We start from the raw sequence: 21,542 nt of genomic DNA, 5'->3' as shown, positions 1-21,542 counted from the left end.
CATTGAGCGGGGATGTAATAATCCAATTAAGTCAATTAAAGCTATCATCCTACGTATGAATCAAGTCAGGCATCCAAGAATATCCTTATCCTAGACGCTAAGTTAAATTCTTTATTTTATAAAAGAATAAAAACCCAAACTTTGTTTATTCCTATGTTCTATCTCCCTATTCCCTCTCCTGAGATCACAAGATCGGCAATATATATATTTTATAGGTTATCAATCCATAAAATAATAAAATTAATAAGAAAAAAATAATCAAATATGATAAGAAAAATTAATCTAAAATAATAGTAATCGAGTTCTTGGCTTTAGCCCCGAAAAGAGGATTTTTAGTCGATAATATTCATAATCACGATCCAATTAATTGAATACATGATATAAAAAATTAAAAGCTAAATAAAAAAAATTAAAAAACCTAATAAACCGTGTAGCAGCCTCCGTTAATTTTTGTCCAAATAGTGTCCATCGTTCCCAGCTGTTGTCCAAAGTTAATACTCCCTCAGTTTCAGAATAAATGAATTGTTGGGGTATTTATGGGTGTTTCAAAACAAGTGAATCATTGAAATTTTTTTTCAAATTTACCCTTATGATTTGACAATCAATTAACTTTTAAAAAGGTATTACAAGGTCAACTTCTTCTTTTTTAGGGGTAAAAATGAAAAGTTATGTTAAATTTATGTCTTTAATGCTTTTTTCTTAATTTGTGTGCCAAAATCTAACAATTCATTTATTATGGAACGGAGAGAGTAATATATATATATATATATATATATATATATATATATATGTATGTATGTTGACTAATATAATATATTATTAATAATAGTGGAATTAGGAAAAGTGTAAATTCCCTGCTGCTCCTTGAACCGCGTGCCATTTTACTTAAATTAAACTAGGACTTTGTCCTGTGTCGGCGCAGATTGAGGTTGCAATGTTTAATTCGAGCAACGCGACTCGTCACTGAATGCGTCGATGAACTGGCAGCACTGGGTATGTCGACGTGACACGTCGATTTTGCATCGACTCACTGAAATTTGCTTTTAAAATTTTGCTTAAGCGTTGAATGTTCTATTCTTTGTTCATGCCTTTTGTGGTGTATTTTCAATAAATTTTTGACCTTTAAATCATTAACATATCATTGTATTAAGTTCAAAAAGCCTCCTACAATATCAGACACTACATATTAAAGATCAAAACAACACAATATTCTCAACAACGAATCAAAACACAAGTTAAGATAAAACAAATTTGCAATGATCTTCCACTTATTATTACGACTATGGACTCAATCAAATTAAACTTTGCACATTAAAAATAAGTTATTCCACTCATAATTATGCATTAAAAATTTTTGGAACAAATTAAATATATTAGAATCCAACGAAACCAACTAGACACACAACTAGCTCAAGCTAGTAAAACTAGTTTTCCTGATTGAACTCTAAATTATCCAATTAAATACAAACTTGTTTGAAAAATACTTTGGACATTGTAAATACACACCTGGACACTTAAATGCCTATTTATATCAATATGAATACGTTAATCACACGAATTATCCTCAAAATTAGGCGAAATAAGCTAGAATAATGACACCAAAGTGTATAAAATCACCTCAGATCAATGAACGTTCTGTATCATCCAGTAAGACCAATGTAGTGGCAGATGCCCTTAGTAGATTATCCATGGGTAGTGTGGCTCATGTTGAGGGCTTGTGTCATCGACTTTAAGGGCAATTGGTATGATCACTTGCCATTGATTGAGTTTGCCTATAATAACAGTTAGCACTCCAGTAATTAGATGGCTCCATTTAAAGCTCTATATAGGACGAGATGTAGATCTCTAATTGGTTGGTTCGAGGTGGGTGGGACTGCTTTGATAGGTCCTGAGTTAGTTAGTATATGATGCATTCGGGAAAGTTCAGTTCATCAGAGTGACGCTTAAGACAGCCCAAAGCCAACACAAATCTTATGCGGATGTGAAGAGAACGGATCTCGAGTTTGAGATTGAGAATTTTGTGTATCTAAAGATCTCTCCCATGAAGGGAGTAAAGAGGTTTGTCAAGAAGGGGAAGCTCAGTCCCCGATATATTGGCCTTTACAGGATCTTGAGTCGTTTTGGGAAAGTAGATTATAAGCTTGAGTTGCCTGTGTTTTATTCCTTTTCGGACTTTGTTTAAAGGAAATGGTTTTGACCTCTTTAAAACTATTCCAAAAGATTTGAGAAAACCTCGAAATAACCATTTGATTTTTATAGAAAATATCAAGAAAACTTAATGATATTTCAAAGACTCAAAAACAGAAATAAATTTTTGAAATAAGAGAAACTGAGTAAGGGTTCAATTAACGTCCTAAGCAGATTTTTAAGGCACCTAGGAGCATCCGTTTAGAATGGTTCACCAAAAGATCATTTTTTAGACTAAATAAATGAGAGTGACTAACTTTACGAAAAGATCGATTTGTAAAATTATTTATTTATTTGCGTGCTTAAACTAAAGATAAATTCTACTTAACTCATAATTATTTTAAGAAAAATTTACGAAATGCTTTAACTAAAGATTAAACCCATTTAAACTATTTTGCATACTTGGACTTAGGAAGGAAATAAGTTGTATTTTTATAGTAAAAAGAAATTATATAATTATCTATATCTATAATATATTAAAAGTGTAAAGACCTTTAGAAAAGTGAATTGAACTTTTTGCCCTTCATTAAAATAGTTCGCTTTAGACAAAACCGCCTTTTACCCTTTTCCCAGCAATTAAATTCTACAAAATAAATATACTAAAAATTTTCTATAGTTAAATTCTTTCCAAATTTAGCTAAACATCCATTTTTTGATCCTATTTGGTTACAATTAAATCCACAATTTTTTGTAAAAAATTTCTTCCAAATTTAGCTAAAAACCCGTTTTTTGGTTCCTACTTGGTTTGCAATTAAATCCATAATTTTTTTTTATAAATTTTTCCTTCCCAAATTTAGCCAAACACCCGTTTTTCATTTTTAAAAATCCTATTTGGTTCCTACTTGGTTTACAATTAAATTCTTCCCAAATTTAGCTACCGTTTTTTAATCCTATTTGATTTCTGCTTGGTTTCTTTCAACCAAAAAACATATGGCTTTTTTAGTCCTTTTATATAAACGCTTGAGATTTTTTCATCGTTCATTGTTATAAACAGTTGCGTGAGCTTTTTTCATTGTTCATTGTTATAAACAGTTGCGATCTTTCATTATTTTTCATCTCAACATAGTTTCAACACATTTTTTTCAGATTTTTGATATCATATGTCCCTTTTTACATTTTTAATTTAAACACAATATTATTTGCTATGCCAACTTAAATTGCTTAGTTTAATTTAGTTTAATGTGTAGCTTAATGTGACCTTTTAGTTCAATATATTTTATTTCATACCTCTATTATGAATTCTACGTTCTTATCGTTCTATGTGTCGTTTTAGCAGAATATATTATGTATATTTTTTGTTGCTCATAACTAACTTCTTTATCTACCCACCTACCAATAAGATTCAAAGGTATAATTCTTATCATCTAACAAATTTATCTCTATTATGAAATTCTACGTTCTTATCGTTCCAACTTCTATTTTCTTAAGGATTATTACAAATGGATCCTATCACCAAAATTGTGAGTATCAACACTTTGAAGCCAAGTGATTATATCTGGATGATCAAAGTCTTGGTCAATGAAAGCGGCCCAACGAAGCCATTTAAGAATGGAGGCGATTGTTGAAAAATGGTGATAGTAGTTGATGAGGAGGTAATATTATTCTTTCATACCTAACATGTCTAACAATTTCTTCCAAATTTAGCTAAGCACCCATTATTTGGTTCCTATATGGTTTACAATTAAATCCACATTTTTTTTTAAAATTTTCCTTCCCAAATTTAGCTAAACACCTATTTTCAATTTTTAAAAATCCTATTTGGTTCCTACTTGGTTTACAAGTAAATCCTTCCCAAATTTAGCTATCATTTTTTTTATACTGTTTGATTTCTACTTGGTTTCTTTCAACCAAAAAACATACGGCTTTCCAGTCCTTCTATATAAACGCTTGAACTTTTTTCATTGTTCATTGATATAAACAGTTGCGTGAAATTTTTTCATCGTTCATTGTTATATATAGCTACGATCTTTCATTGTTTTTCGTCTCAGCACAGTTTAAATAATTTTATTTTCAGGTTTTTGGTCATTATATCATCTCTCCCTTTTTACATTGTTAATTTAAACATAACATTATTTGCTATGCCAACTTAAATTTCTTAGTTTAATTTAGTTTAATGTGTAGCTTAATGTGACCTGTTAGTTCAATATATTTTATTTCATACCGCTATCATGAATTCTACGTTCTTATCGTTCTATGTGTCGTTTTAGTAGAATATATTATTTTTTTTGTTGCTCATTACTAACTTCTTTATATACCCACCTACCAACAAGATTCACATATTCAGGTATAATTCTTATCATCTAACAAATTTACCTCTATTATGAAATTCTACGTTCTTATCGTTCTAACTTCTATTTTCCTAAATATTATTGCAATGGATCCTATCACCGAAATTGTGAGTATCAACATTTGAAGCCAAGGGATTATATCTGGATGATCAAAGTCTTGATCATCAAAAGTGGCCCAACGAAGCCATTTAAGAATGAAGGCGATTCTCGAAAAATGGTGATATTAGTTGATTAGGGTCACACTAGGAAACTGAAACTTGATACATATTCCTTTTATTCAAACTGGTTACTCTATGGTGTAATTTTAAGTTTATGTGAAGTATTTTGAATTTATAGTCGAGTGACAAAGTAACCTCATGATAGCTTCACACACATCAACAAATACAGTATCTTCTCACTTTGTGTTTTACTCTTATCTCTATCAATTTCATATTATGTTTTTTTTCCATGGCACAAAAATTAATGGTACACTTTTCAATGAACATATTGAAACATCCAACACGCGTATGGTATTGGTCCAACAACAGGTTGGTAACACCTTCACGGATTAGGGAGATAACTATTGTGAAGGAGTTGGACACTGTATACTAGCAAATAGGATAAAAATAATTTTTTATTGATATCTATATAAAATGCTGAATCTCCTTGATGTGCTTCTACAGTACTTGTAATGTGGTCAAAAAGATAATTTAGGTCACATGTTCAAATCCCAAGTGTGGCATTCTTGTATTTTTTTTAATCCCCTTGTCGGCATTCTAGCTATGCCACTGCTTGCATGAATGTCTAGGGTAGGGGTCGTTAATAGAAATACAAAATTAAGTGGCTACCGGGATGATCTACTAGCGATTCCTATCTCATGAGTTTCTCTTTTAACACTTCTTTCACCTCCTATGTTCCCTGTCCATAGAATGCTAAGCAAAAACAATTCACTGAAAAGGTACTAAGATCAAACCTTACTGGATTCTTGACTTAAGCATTGCCTTACGATAATTTTCTGTTGCATCAACCTTTCAACCGCAGAATAGCTGGGGAGGTTTAAATTTGTTGCATGACATCAAAACTGAGTGAGAAGAGGGGAACCAAAGTCAGTTAGAAATAACGGCATAAGAAAAACCATAAAAACACACCAAGTATTTCTCTGTTCAATCTTTCAACAAGTTGCTCCCTGTACTCCAAGCTTAATAGATGAAACATGGGTGACTTTTCTGGCTCATTATAATCTAATAAAGCAATGAAGTCCTATCATAAAGTTCCAAAATTTATACAAGTACATGGGATTTGGAAGAAAAAATTTAAGAGATTCACTAGGGAAGAAACACACCTCAAGTTTTTTAACAAATTTTTGCACCTTCCCAAAAGGAGATAACTTTGCCTGCGCAAATTCCAGAGCTTTTGTGCAACCATAGAAAGAAATTGTCAGAAACCATAATGTCGTTTCTAAAAAATAATCCACTGACATACTGTGCTCACCATTTTCTTGAGCAAACAAGTCCAAAAAAATGAAGGCTCAACAAATCAAAATGCAGATCCTTGTTTTTCCCCAACAAGTCGGGAGCAAACTGCTCTGTAAGTTCTATGGCCTTCAAAATCGTCCCTTTTAACGCCAAATGATAAATCCCTGGAGATAACTTTGTAGTTAGGACCATAAATCAAACACTTTAAAAAGAAAAACTAATAATTAGAACACCAGAATACAGACGACTCCATCTTACATCATGTCAATACTCACTGTGGAGTGGATAAACTACACAAAGAGGAAAGGAGAAGAAATCAAAATATCATGTTGACTTTACCTAATTTGTTTCTTCTATATTGAAATAGGTAAAACCATCTACTAATCCTATGGATTGGAGGTGAATAGAACTACACTATGTTCCAATCCCAAGCTAATTAGATTGGTTATCTAAATTCTATATATTCATTTTGATCCATTAGGGATCATTTCATTTAAATGCTCAATAATTTGACATTTGAGACAACTAGAGCTTCTCTAAGAATAAATATCCTCTAAATTGCAGGTATATCCTATCATTGATACGTCATTCTTTAACCAAGGTGAAAATATTCTTGGTACATACTAGATTTAATATACATGTACCCACAATGATCAAACCGTATTCCCGACTAGCTAATATTGCCTACATGTGTCATGATTTTTATGAAAGAAAATATTGCCCACATGAGTATTTTGCTTCTATTATATTTTTCTTATGCCATGCCAAATGGATTTTATAGGTCGTAGGTCTTTGAGATAACTTCCTTCCACGCTATTCCGGTATCTCAGTTCCTTTTAACACCTTCCATCATCGTGTTACCTAGCAAATCGTCACACTTATAGTAGGCTATTGACAAATCAAAATAAATATGATATTATGCACAATAGACAGTAGGAATGAAAGATATGTATGCTGGAAAACCAAGAGAAAAGTAGCATGATCTCAAAATGAAACAAGCTATTACAAACAAGAATATTTCTCAAACAAAAGTACTCTGGAGGAAAAAAAACATTTAAATCTTAGAAGTAAACAAATAACCAAAAAATGGGCTTAAAAAGTGCTAATTCCAGATTGAACACGATGAAAAGAATGAGCAATAATAAGCTTTAAGAATCAATTTGAATCTAATGAAAACTGTCACTTAAGGAAAGGTCAATGTGATAGACGTTAATACAACGAAAAGAATGAGCAATAGACAAGCTTTAACCGTCAATGCACCTTTCATCATAACAATAAAAAAATACATCAACCCTATATGAAAACAAAGTAAATGGGTACCTGAAGAAAACTATCACTTACTTTTTATCTTCTCTATATCCTCAGGACGATTAGCAGTCTGTTTTATGCCAGTGGAGGCAGTAAATGATTCCAACGTATCTTTGCAATAATTATGTGCGAGATACGACATGAAAATGTTGTGAACATCATTATCATTGACAGCTTATTGAAGCAACACAATTAGCAAATAAAAAGTTGAACAAACTAACACAGTACAAGATTCATCTAAATCATACATCTTTTATTTTTTAAAATTTTCAAAGAGAAAACAATGAAAGAGAATCCATAAACAAATAAAAAACTTCTCTGATAATGGTCATTTTCAGTATTTTATTATCATCAATTTTAAACTCAATTTTTAAACCTATATTAATCAATTAACTACTCCACAATTCCTAATCAGTTGGAATTGGCCATATCTCAAACCAGTCGATGGGATCGGCTACATGAATCCTCTACACTCATTCAAATTGATCCAATTTCATTATAAATACTAAATATTCTTTCTTTCAGTAGGGACACACGCAGTTAAAGAAATAAAGAAGGAGAATAGGATTTCAATTCGTGGTTCTTATCCAATAAAAACATTTCTCCCTTCTTCATAGGAAAAAAATTTCTCTCATTCCCTCCGATAAACACACCATTAAGACATTTACAGGTCTTTTGGTGCAATTTTGAATCTCAGTGATATGCAAACATCATGACATTCAAAATTCATAAGATTAAGCATACCTGACACATATTTTATGTAAATATCAAGCAAATCACATATGAAACAAGAAATTAAAGCAAAACAAGTTTTTAAAAATTAAATCTTCAAACATGCAAAGCAAAAGGAGTAACAAAATATCAAAATTTGGAACATATGAAGCAAAAGTGGTTTAAGAAAATCAAAACATAAAAAATCTAAACCAAAAAGGGTTTAAAAATCAACTCTTCAAACGTCTTAAAGCATGAAAAATGAAGGAAAAGGGGAAAGAAGAGGAAATTACAGGCGAAACTTAATGATTATCTGCTAGGTACGTTTCTTCTTGGTCCTTCAAGCACCCATCTTCACCTCTCCATCGCCGAGGGTTCATCTTCCAAATAGAAAGAAAATGTTTGCAAAATGAGAGAGTAAGAAGAAAACAAGCTTCTGGAGTTCACTTGACTTTCCTAATTCATTTGTTTCTTTATTTTTTAATTATTGACCTTTTCTCAGTTCGGGAATAACTTTATCATTTCATTCTTAAACATGCATGTTTACATATATACTAGGTATCGAAGCCCCGTGCCAGCACGGGCACAATATATGTTATTTTTATGTTGTTAATTATTGTAATTATAATACTTTTTCGATATCATAATTTATTATTTTAAGTGGTGTGCTTCTTGTAATTTATAATACTCTTCTTGTCAAACTTTTGTGATATAGATAGTCAATTTATATTTTAAAAGTAATTTAATTTTTTAATTATTATGATTATAATATTTTTTTCTATTTCAATTTAAGCGACACTGATATAATTTTGAGATTCAATCAAACGTCACGATTGAAGTAGCGAAACTGGCATGTCTTGAATGACTCGTAATAATTAATTAGAAATGATATAGCGAAGTTGTTACCAAAAATACTTGTGAAATTTTTGTAAGTGGACCTCATATAAGATGCCAAACAGTTGAAGATATGTCATAAATATCTATTTTATATTTTTTTAAAATAAATTTTATTAATTTTCTAATATGTAAATTGCATAAATAATTAATTAGAGGTGATATAATAAAATTATGGAGCAAGCAAGCAGTTGAAAGCAAGCCTGCTTTTAGTAACTGTTACTCAAACTTTTATATAGTAACACGATCGAAGTAGCAAAATCGACACATCTTGAATGACTCATAATAACTAATTAGAAGTGATATAGCAAAGTTGCTATAAAAAATACTTGTGAAATTTTTTTGAGTGAGACTCATATAAGATATCAAATTAATTTAAAACATCAAAAGTTGATTTATCATTTTATGTTTATTTTACTTTTTTAATTAAATATTATTAAATTTTTAATACTTAGATGACCTATAATAATTACTTAGGGTCGATGTAGAAAAGTTACGGTTGAAGCAGCTGAAGTGAACATGTCATAAAATCTATTTTACTTTTTTTTAAAATTGAAATTTTATTAATTTCTAATACGTAAATGTCATATAATAATTAATTAGGGGCGTTATAGTAAAATTATAGATAAGCAAGCAGCTAGAAGCAGGCATGTCGACCGCCAGCTGCTTGCTTCCAACTGCCTGCCACTCACGCTTATTTATAGTAGTAATATATATATATATATATATATGTGTGTGTGTGTGTGTGTGTGTGTATGTATGTATGTATATGTATATAAATATATATATATATATATGTATATGTGTATGTATGTATGTATAAATTTTAAATTATGGTGTAAAATTATAGTAAATTTTAAATATATATAAATTTTAAAATTATATAAAGTATTTTAAATATATATAAATTTTAAAATTAATTATTACAATTTATGTTATAAAATAAATTATATTTTTATGTTATTAAATCATCTCAATATAATTATATTTTACATAAAGTACAAATATATATAATTGTAATAATAAAAATAATCCATCATAAAAACAACATTATTTTAGAAGTAGGAAATAAGTACGTATAATGAATAAATTCCTCTTTAATCAACTGCACCTTATAAAGGTGATTCAAAGTTTTTGCCATTCGTTAAAATTCTTTTCAATAGATAAAATCATCTTTTTACTATTTAAATTCATTATATTTAAAATTTTAAAATCAACTACATTTTTTTATTATTAAGTATTTCCTTATTTGACTATTGCACACATCCTAAAATTTAGAGTCTTAAAATTATACAAAAAATTATCTCACAATTCCTTTATTTCAATTTGAAAGTCGATAATAAAATCGATTTTATTCCCCTGAATTTATTTTGCCTTTTAGAAGGTATTTTGTCGTGCTACTTATTAGAAAGCACTTGAAGAACTAAAGGGTATGAAATGGTAAGAATTTTCATTGATTTTTTTTTTAACCGAAGAGTTTTATATATGCATTAAATTTAATTTATCTTTGTTTTAGATAAATTGAATCATAGAAAAAATAAGAGACATGTTGGGCGATTTGCTGGGTATAGATGATGATTTTTTTTATAATTCTTGTGATGTTAGGCGATTTATTGATTGAATCTACGTTTAATGTGTCCATAAAAATAGTATAAGAAATTACCTTTTTGTAACAGTTTAAAGATAACACACGCACAACTAATATATTTTATATATTCGTTTATTCTTTAAAAAACGTTTAATACACGTGCAACGCACGTACACTATTTTAATATGTATATATATATATATATATATATATAGATATATATATATATATATATTATCAATTTATTCACATATACATAAAAGGAAAAGGTCAATTTTGTTATAGATAATGTTTTTGAAGAATGAAGTTTTAAGGAGGAAAATCAAAAGTAACCGTTTTAATTCGTTTAGACGAGATGCATTAAGTGAGAAAATCATGAATCGCCTGAAATACGTGATAAAATAAAATGATTACGACTTAGGAGAATTTATCTAAATTATATAGTTAGGGTGTTTAAGTAAATACAAATAAATAAGAATACGAAATAAAGGAAGAGTTAGAATTGGGCTACCCATATGTTGGGCCTAAATTCCAAGAATTTTTAACCTATTTTCTCATGTATATCAGCTGTATACTGCAGCTATTTTCCCCTGCGTTTTTTTATATCTGATGTATATCAGATCATATATCAGTCACTTATGCATATATTTTGGTCTTCCAGGTGTATTAATATATAAATTTGTGTTTGAGGCCCCAGGAATAATTAAATAATAATAAATAAATAAATAAATGACTGCGATAAGTAAAAATTTGAAAAAATTTTAAAAAAAAATAAAAATTGACATCTTCGTAAATGAATTTTGATCCCCTTTTCTTCTTCTCGGGGTGACTTTTCTTTCCAAAGATAGTCGAACCAGAGGGATAGGCTGCATTGGCACATCATGGAATGCATAGGGGAAAAGAGTCCATATAGGACTCGAGAGTATCCACATGCGAAAGAAAAGAAATAAAGCAATTAATATATGTAACACATTGATACCTAACATATAAATAATAACATAAAGTATTCACATAAAAAATGGATAATAATAAAAGAGAAAATTGTTTCATGTTTATTAGAAATATTTTAGATCTTTGAAATAAACAATTCAAAACTTTTTATTAATAAATAAAGTTTTAACAACACATCCAAGTTAATGCATTGCTAATAAGTGACTAACATATTATTAGCTAGAATTAATAATCATATTGATATGTAAAGTTAAACGGTTACGTTAATTTAAACATGCCACATTGAAAATAACTATTAAGCCGAAACAAACAAGACAAGCCTAAATTGTTAGAGCAATATTTCTTTATGTATGTTTATATATGTAAAACCTCCTATTAAAACCTGACTTTAGATTAGTGAATTTTATTGAGACACACTGATTAATAGATAAAAGAGAAATCACACTTTCAGGTGTATCAACGGTAATCAAAATAAAGGAAACAAAACAACCAAGACAACATAAGAAAAAAGAAAAAATAGACCTTATGCATGACTTTTTTTTTTGCCCTATTAACCATTACAAAAATATAATCCGTTTTAAAAGAGATTTTCAGAATTTTCATAACTAATAAGTTTATTTTTAAGACAAAAATAAATATGAAACCTAAAGTATGACAGTCAAATTGTTACTTTTTTTTTTTAGCAAACCAATCGCAAACTGAGAGGTACGACAAATTCCCTATATTATAATATTAATTAAAACTTGGAATAACAATTGACTGTCAAACAAAGCCAAGAGCTAAATGAGAACCAAAATAGTAAGAGAAAATGCAATAAATAACACCTCAGATCCGTCAGTTCTTTGAAACAGTTGCTTCTAACAAATTATCCTAGGGCCTTCAAGGCCGTCTACAGCTACCCAGTAAACAAAGTCATCGAAACATAACTACAGAATATCAAAACGAAGCAAAATAATCATCATTAAATGGAACAGAATATTACCTATTTTGGAGCAGCAAAACGGAACCACAAGCCTACCGTCGGAATTAACCACCACGTCAAATCGAAAACTTCAAGTAGGCAACGAATTTCGCTAAAAGAAAAATAAATATTTTTACTAAAAATTTGCTCCCCAGTCTCTTCTTCTCTTCCCCCCTATTTTTTATAGCCTAAGTTCCTATTTATAACCAAAAACCTCATATTTGAAATTCAAAAGAAAGTCTCTTCTTGTTACAAAGAAAGAGAGTGGTTGAAGATTTGACCAAGAGTGAAAAACATAGTCTGGAATGGATTTTGGATTTGAAAAAAAACACTCTCTCAAACAAAAAGTCAGTAAGAATGGCTCCTAGGCCTGCAAAATTGCAGAGATAAGTTGAACAGAGATGCTTCCCGTAATTTTTGGATCTTTATTGGTTGAATTTTGTGTTCACGGATCCAGTTGTCATTGTTGGTATTTGCATTACAACATTATACATGTGTAGTTGAGTTGTGATGTTCATGCGTTGTTTGTTGTTTGCAAGTTGTACGTAGCTTTTGATGATTAAAGGGAGAAAGGGATTGGAGTGGGCTGAACCGGGTTGCCAGTTTGGGCTTTTGTTGTTGGGTTAGTTTGCTGTGATTGTAGGATGGGTTAATAGAGGGAATGAGCTGAATTGGGGTTGATTTGGGTTATGTTTAGGTTTTGAGGGACTTGGGCCACTTATTGTGGCCCAATCTTTAAAATAAGAAAGGGTTCTTGGGTCATTTAAAATATAGCCAAATGGTAGGATTAAATTATTTATTGAATCACCAATATTTCAAATCCTTAGTCAATTAATTTAAATTTCAACCAAATTAATAAATTAATTGGTTAATTACATTGCAATTATGACCAAATCAATTTCAATTATGGTTAATTCAATAAATTGACTAAATTGAATTGAAAATATGAAATAAGTTAACAATTAATTTAATCCCGAGATCCTTGATTTAATAAAATTAAACAAATATTTTTTAAAATAAATTGTTATTATTATTATTATTAGACAACCTTTGATTAAAATATTTTTTTTGTAAAAATAATTATTTAAGTGATGAAATTACGATTTCATATATATATGAATACGAAAATACATAATTGTTACTTTATGATGAAAAATTACCTAAATAAATACTTTAAAACATTTTATTTGGATAAAATAGATATTGTAATTTTATTCAAAAACAAAGAAACTCAGGGCTAAACTTAGTGGTGGAGGACAAAATTAGATTTTAACAACTGCCCCCTCCCTTTGGATAGGGTGGATGCAAGTAATCCTGGGCGAAGGGAGTTTGACGTTCCTAATTTTTTGTCCGACCATAAATTCGCTTATGAAAGAGGTAGATTTTCGCACGAGATTGATGGAGTTATGGCCAAATCCCGATATCGGGTTTCCTACATATCTCAGGTTACATGAGAATTAAGTCCACTTGTAGTTCATAAAGCTTGATTTAAAGCACGATTTTCAAAAAATTCACCAGCTATCTTGGTTTTGGAGTTTTGACGAATCCGAAAAGCTAGAAAATAAAGGGCTTTAGGGGTAGGTTGGAATGCCGTCGAGTTTTCTACAAAGAGCTCAGTCTACATATCCCTGAGACCCAGGGAATCAAACTGCCTGTAAATCGACTCAATCGGTAGAAAAAGTCATCTTTTATTTCAGACAATCTTAGGCTCAGGATAAGTGACAAGTTGATCGAGTTAGGAAAATAGGCTTGTAACCTCATAAACATAAATGTGAAATCCTTCACATCCATAGGCAAGAACTTACCTGGACATAATTTCCAAAACTCTAAGTGTGCTGTCAGCCGAACTTGAAAGAAAGAAAAGTGACCCTCGGTATGAGTTTAGAAATATCTCGAAGGTGAAGCTGAAACTGAAATATCCCAGAATACCCACATGTCTTTTAATATGGGTGTGGTTTGATAGTGGTAGCGATCATCCTTTAGCTCGCATCCAAAGAATTTGACGTCCCTCTTTAGACTATGTCCCGTTTTGCTGCTAAGAAAGAGTTCTACGTTGTGCCATGTCCTTTTTGGAGTCATCCGCACCTTTGATTTTGATTTGAGATTTTCATTCTCTTCAAATGCTCTTGACAATATCTCAAACAAAATTGTTAGTAATAAACATAATTCACCAAGGGGTTTATAGTCTTTTACCATATCTCCGTATGAGTTGCTACCTGCAAAAGACATAATCCTCTCATGTACCTGTTAGGAAAGAGAAAAATCTTGTGATAATTAACCCAACAACCTCCTTGGTTGTTGGATAAAATGGTTGTTTTAATAGTTGAAAATTTTCTTCAAAGTGGGGTGGCCCTCTTGGACACCGATGACACTTTGTATAAAGTGGTCCCTGCAACCGCATAGCTGTATGCTAATATGGTAACCCTTTGGTCACCTATAATGCTTGTCATATGTTAAATGATAACCCTTTCGATTATCAACAATGGTCCTTTGCATGTGACCTTAGGTAAGTTTTGTGCATCTTTCTTATTGATACAAACAAATCTTACAATAATTGACCCAACAACCTTCTTATTTGTTGGATAAAATAGTTGATTTAAAGTTTGAAAATTTTCTTCAAAGTGGGGTGGCCTCTTTGGACACCGATGACACTTTGTATAAAGCGGTCCCTGCAACTGCGTAGCTACATGCTGATGTGGCAACCCTTCTGTTCACCTGTAGTGCTTGTTGTATGTGGAATAATAACCTCTTCACTTATTGCAAGTAATTCTTTGTATATGATCTCGGGTAGGTCTTGCGCATATTTTTTATTAATACGGCTTATAAATTTCCTTTTAAATTGTCAACCTTTGGATAATCTCGCGCATTTTTTAATGTTGGATACAAGGCGACTTACAGATATCTTTTGAATTGCTAGTTTCTAGGTGATCCTGTATATTATCCGACCTTGGATAAGAGATGGCTTATAGATATCCTTCCAATCACTAGGTCTTAAGTATTACTGCATATCATCCGACCTTAGATACAATATAACTTATAGATATCTTTTAAATTGGCAGTCTTTGGTTAATCCTGCACATAATCGATCTTGGATATGACATGGCTTATAGAGAACCCTTGGACTTATCAATTTGATAACCTCGCATATTCTCCGGTAAGGATTTAGTTGCGACTTACGGATAACCTTTGGACTATCAATTTTTAGGTAACCTTTCACACTATCTGATGAGGATGTTGCGACTTACGGATGACCTTTGTCTATCAACTTAGAGGTAATCTTGCATACTATCCTACTTTAAATAATGTGGCTTATAGATGATCCTCAAATTGTCAATTTCAAGAAAATCTCATATGTCGTTCGCTTTTGGATAGCGACTTATAGATGTCCCTTTGAATCATATGTTTTTGATGCATTTAAATGCTAATTCATAATATGATGAGATATCCTCAGAGCCAGCGTATGTTATATCGCATGTCAAATGCTATCTAGCGTGTCAAAAAATATTGAATTCTGATGATATCCTCGACGCTTGCGTTTGTGTCTCGTGTGTTAACGGATATTATATGGCCCTCTTGACAATGGCATGAAATGGCCCTTTTGGCAATGATATGAAATGGCCCCCTCGACAATGATATGAAATGGCTCTCTCGGTAATCATATGAAATGGTCCTCTTGACAATGATATAAAATGGACTTCTCGACAATGATATAAAATGACCCTCTTGATAATGATATCAAATGGCCCTCTCAGCAAGGATATCAAATGTCCCTCTCGACAATGATATTAAATAACCCTCTCGGCAATAATATGAAATGGCCCTCTCGGTAATGATATGATATGAAATGGCCCTCTCGGCAAGGATATCAAGTGGCCCTCTCGGCAAGGATATCAAATGGTCCTCTCGGCAATGATATCAAATGGCCCTCTCAACAATGAAATGAAATGGCCCTCTCGGCAATGATATGAAATGGCTCTCTCAGCAATGATATAAAATGACCCTCTCGACAATGATATGATATAAAATGGACCTCTCGAAAATGATATGAAATAGCCCTCTCGACAATGATATGATATGAAATAGCCCTCTCGGTAATGATATGAAATGGCCCTCTCGGCAATGATATGATATGAAATGGCCCTCTCGGTATGATATAAAATGACCCTCTCGGCAATGATATGAAATGGAATGGCCCTCTCGGCAATGATATGATATAAAATGGCCCTCTCGGTAATGATATGAAATGGACCTCTCAGCAATGACATAATATGAAATAGCTCTTTCGGTAATAATATGATATAAAATAGATCTCTCGGCATGATATGAAAGGGCCCTGTCAGCAATGATATGAAATGACCCTCTTGGAAATGATATGATATAGTATGACGATGAAGATAAATGTAAGTAACCATGCAGCGATTGTAGAAAATATCACCTTGAATATCCATCAGTATGCCGTATCTTCTGCATATAACATTCTCGAACATCGCAAGTTCTTTATGATCCCTAATTTGCTGGGGATTTGAGTCAGTCATCATTTTGCTTTCCACGTTTGATGATACCTGCATCCATATAAAATTGTTAATTTTTTGGCAAAGACCATTCTGTTTTTTCTTTTTGGTCTTGGGATACTTGGCTTCCTTGTATTTTTGTTGGTTTGTTGATAACCTGCACCCACAGAAAAATTATTAGTTTTTAGCGAAACTTAGTTGTCTACAGCCCCTGACCATCCTGGCTCTTTCTCATCGGCCTTGGGATGTGTTGGCTTTCTTGTATTCCTTGTTGGCTTTAGGATAACCTACATCTAAAAAAAATTGTTAGTTTTTAATAAAATTAATCTGTGTTGACTTCTTCGGTGGTCAGTTCCTGTCATAGCCATCATCGAGTTCTTATCTTCTTCATGTGTTTGTCATCTTCTGACTCCTGCTTGACTCCTCAAGTTAGTGGGTGTAAGGCGAACTGATTTAAAATAAGTATTTTTTGCACATAGCTGAATTTTCAAAATCTTTTATAAGATTGGAAGGGGTCTCTACCAATTAAGTCATGTCACATACGAGCTTTAATAATCATTCTTGGCTCAAAGCATTGAACCTTTGTAGCCAAAGGCCATGGAGTCGACTCTACTCTTGGCATCGAAATCTTTGTTATCATCTTTGAACTCTTTATATGGTATGGTGGAAATTTTGAGGTCTGCATCAAAAATTTTTCCCCAGTTACTGGTATCTTTCTTAAATTTTAATTTGGCTTACGAGCGGATGATCTTCTTTTGTTGAATTTTTTGAGATTTCTTCTAAAAAAAATTTTCTCCAGTTTTCATTTCCTGCGGTGATATGACAGAGCCGTTGTGGAACCTACATATCTCGTTGAACAGGAATCAGGTCAAACGTAGTTCCCACAACGTAAGAGAGTAAAATATGGCAAAAAGGGTAACCGAAGCCGACATAGGCCGCCTATATATCTCATTTTAAGAATTCAGGTCAAACGTAGTTCGTAAGTAAAAGGTGGGGAATTTAAAAGCTACTTCAAAGCATAAAAACGATTACAAATGAGAAAGCAACTATACAAAAATAAGCACAAAGAAACCCCATATCAAACATAGTATCTCTTCACTGCATCAGAATTAATTGGCTTGGCCCACCTTTGTCCATCCATTTCAAACAAAATCAAGGATCCTCCTGATAACATTTGTAGACTACATATGGCCCTTGCCAATTTGGAGCGAACTTTTCTTTATACTCATATTGGTGAGGGAATATGAGTTTGAGCACCAATTGTCCAACTTCAAATGTGCGAGCTCTTACTCGCCTATTGAAAACACAAATCATTCATTGTTGATATAGTTGGCCATGGCATACAGCGCTCATCCTCTTTCAATCAATCATCACAAGTTGTTCATGACGGGCGCAGACCTATTCTTCATTACTTAATCCTGCCTCCTGGATGATTCTTAAAGATGGAATTTCAACTTCAATGGGTATCACAACTTCTGTCCCATAGACTAGAGCATAAGGAGTTGCCCCAATCGAAGTTCTGACTGTTGTACGATATCCTAGTAAGGCATAAGGCAGCATATCGTGTCATGATTGATGACTGTCAACCATCTTTCTTAAAATCTTCTTGATGTTCTTGTTGGAAGCTTCTACTGCTTTATTCATTTGTGGGCGATATGAGGTTGAACTTTGATAAGTGATCTTGAATTGTTCACATATCTCCTTCATTAGATGACTATTTAAGTTTGCTTCATTATCTATGATGATTGATTCGGGTATTCCAAATCGGCAAATCAAGTTATTCTTCACAAAATCCTACTACCATCTTGGTTACCGCCTTGTATGATGCAGTTTCTACCCACTTAGTAAAGTAATCAATAGCAACTAAAATGAATCTGTGTCCATTAGAAGCTGACGACTCAATCGGGCCGATGACATCTATGCCCCAAGCTAAAAACAGCCAGGGCGAGCTCATAACGCTAAGTTCATGTGGGGGCACTCAAATCAGGTCCCCATGTATCTGGCACTTATAACATTTTTGCACAAACTTGCTATAGTCATTTTCCATAGTCATCCAAAAATAGCTGGTTCTCAGGATCTTCTTGGCTAGAGTAAATCCATTCATATGAGGTCCACATGTTCCGGTGTGAATTTTATCAAGTAATTTTTTAGCTTCAACGGAATCTACACACCGCAGAAATCCCAAATTTGGGGTCCTCCTATAAAGGACTTGCCCATTCAAAAAGAAATTATTGGCCATCCTACGGACCGTTTTCTTCTAATTGACGATTGAATCTTCAGGGTATACCCTGGTTTCCAAATACCTCTTGATATCAAAGTACCACAACTTTTCGTCTTATTCTGCCTCAACTTGTGTGTAATGTGCAGGTTTCTCCTTCAAACTTATTTCTAATGGGTTAATGTAACTTCAATTCGAATTCTAGATCATAGAGGATATAGTAGCCAAAGCATCGGCGAACTCATTTTGGATCCTCGAGACATGCTTGAATTTCATTTCCTCAAATCTTCTATATAACTCTTGTACCAATTCCACATACGGTGTTATCTTAGGGTTCTTTAAAATGCATTCACCACAAACCTGGTGAATCAATAGATCAAAATCTCTAATGAATAGCAGCAACCGAATATTCATATCAATAGCCAGTCTGAGACCAAAAATACAAGCCTCATATTCCGCCATGTTATTGGTGCAAGGAAAATATAGCTTAGCAGTAACCGGATAATGTTGACCAGTTTCTGATACTAAGATTGCCCTAATTCCCAAACCTTTAAAGTTAACCGCCCCATCGAAGAATAATCTCTAGCCTGAGTATATTTTGGCAATGTCTTCCTCTACAAATAGTACTTTTTTATCTGGGAAATAAGTTCGGAGTAGCTCATACTGTTCATTGATTGGATTCTCTGCTAGATGACCTACGAGGGCTTGCCCTTTGATCGCCTTTTGAGTCACGTATACAATGTCGAACTCACTCAATTGCATTTGTCATTTGGCCAGTTTCCCCGTAGGAATGGCCTTTTAGAATATGTACTTCAGAGAATCCATTCTAGAGATGAGATATGTTGTATAAGATGTCAGGTAATGTCTCAGTTTTTGGGCCACCAAGATCAATGTACAACAGGCTCTTTCCAGTAACGTGTAACGAGCCTCATATAGAGTGAACTTCTTACTCAGGTAATAAATCGCTCTTTTTTTCTTTCCAGTTTCATCATGTTGCCCTTAAACACATCCAAATGCATTGTCAGAGATAGATAGGTATAACAATAAAGGTCTTTCTTCTCTTGGAGGAACTAGTACTGATGGACTAGACAAATAATCCTTGATCTTGTCAAAATCTCGTTGGCATTCGTTAGTCCATTTTTTTGCTGCATCTTTCTTTAACATCCCAAGAATTGGATCATAAATAACTGTTGACTGGGCTATGAACCTTCTGATGTAGTTCAATCTTCCCAAAAAACTCATGACTTCCTTTTTCGTTCTCAAGGGAGGCAATTCTTGGATCGCCTTAATTTTTTAGGGATCGAGCTCAATGCCTCTTCTACTAACTATGAAACCCAACAAAGTCCCGGTCGGTACCCAAAAGCACTCTAGGTAAGATTCAACTTCAAATTGTACTTCCGTAACCGATCAAAGAATTTTCCTAAATGAGACAAGTGGTCTGAACTATTGCGCGATTTGATGATCACATCGTCCACATACACTTCAATCTCTTTATGGGTCATGTCATGAAATATGGTTGTCATAGCTCTCATATATGTAGCACCAGTATTTTTTAGATCAAAAGGCATCACCCTATAGTGATAAACACCCCAGGGTGTGATGAAATTTGTTTTCTCTGCATCTTCTTTATCCATCAGTATTTGATGATACCCGGCAAAGCAATCCATGAATGATTGTGTTTCGTGCCTTGCATAGTTGTCAATAAGAATATGGGTGTTGGGTAATGGAAAGATATCTTTAGGACTGGCTTTGTTCAAGTCCCTATAATCGACACAAATCTTGACCTTTCCATCCTTTTTTGGTACTGGAACAATATTAGCTAGCCATGTTGGATACTTCGTGACATCAACCACGTTGTCTTGGATATGCTTAATGACTTCTTCCTTTATTTTTAGACTCAAATCTGGCTTAAATTTTTGCAATTTTTGCTTCACAGGATTGAACCCCGGATCAATTGGGAACTTATGCGATACAATATCCATACTCAATGCCGACATATCATTATAGGACCAAGCAAATATATCAATGTAATTTTTAATCAACCTGACGAGTCCTCTTTTCTATGCTTCTACAAAATGAACACTGATTCTAGTTTCTCTAACCTCTTTATCATCACTAAGATTAACTATCTCGATTTCCTCTAGGTTAGGCTTTTCTCGATCCTCAAAATCTTTCAATTCCTCCATTAATTATTTTGGGGCCATTGTTTCTTCATTAAATTTCTCCCATTCATCATTATCTGCTTCAATTTGTTCATTTAGCTCTTGACATGACATGACATTGGCGGGTTTTAAACTATTATTACTGAAATTACAAACAACATAACTTAGATTGTAGTGAAATTAGTAGACATGTCTTTGAAATAAGGGAGTCTTTCTTTAAAATTTAAAACATTACAAACACTAGCCATGATCTGCACTAGTGCGGACCTAAGCCTTTTGGAAAATACTAAAAGAAAAAATGATTTAAAT

At 32.6% G+C, this 21,542-nt stretch overlaps 1 protein-coding gene across 1 annotated transcript; it reads right to left on the bottom strand.

The window, feature by feature from the left end:
• Positions 1-5,421: 5,421 nt before the first annotated feature.
• On the bottom strand, positions 5,422-19,533 carry LOC107853429. Its single transcript, XM_047402882.1, has 8 exons — positions 19,432-19,533; positions 17,070-17,140; positions 16,778-17,010; positions 7,271-7,411; positions 5,948-6,093; positions 5,797-5,874; positions 5,603-5,714; positions 5,422-5,519 (listed from the first exon to the last, which is right to left on the bottom strand). The coding sequence occupies exons 1-8, from the start codon at positions 19,531-19,533 to the stop codon at positions 5,422-5,424; spliced, it is 981 nt and encodes a 326-aa protein (XP_047258838.1).
• Between the last annotated feature and the right edge of the window lie 2,009 nt (positions 19,534-21,542).

This window comes from Capsicum annuum, unplaced genomic scaffold (assembly GCF_002878395.1).
Source record: "Capsicum annuum cultivar UCD-10X-F1 unplaced genomic scaffold, UCD10Xv1.1 ctg2969, whole genome shotgun sequence".
NCBI lineage: Eukaryota > Viridiplantae > Streptophyta > Magnoliopsida > Solanales > Solanaceae > Capsicum > Capsicum annuum.
The sequence above is the reverse complement of the archived record's forward strand: the minus strand, read 5'-3'. Positions and strand labels throughout refer to the sequence as shown.

Bases quoted from the DNA above. Each gene is read 5' to 3' on its own strand.
- LOC107853429 (XM_047402882.1), bottom strand. From the start codon at position 19,533: ATGGCGGAATATGAGGCTTGTATTTTTGGTCTCAGACTGGCTATTGAT. The intron at 7,412-16,777 runs GTGATATTTTCT...TGCTTCAATAAG, and splicing joins CATACTGATGGATATTCAAG to CTGTCAATGATAATGATGTT. The intron at 5,715-5,796 runs GTGTGTTTCTTC...ACTTTATGATAG, and splicing joins AATTTGTTAAAAAACTTGAG to GACTTCATTGCTTTATTAGA.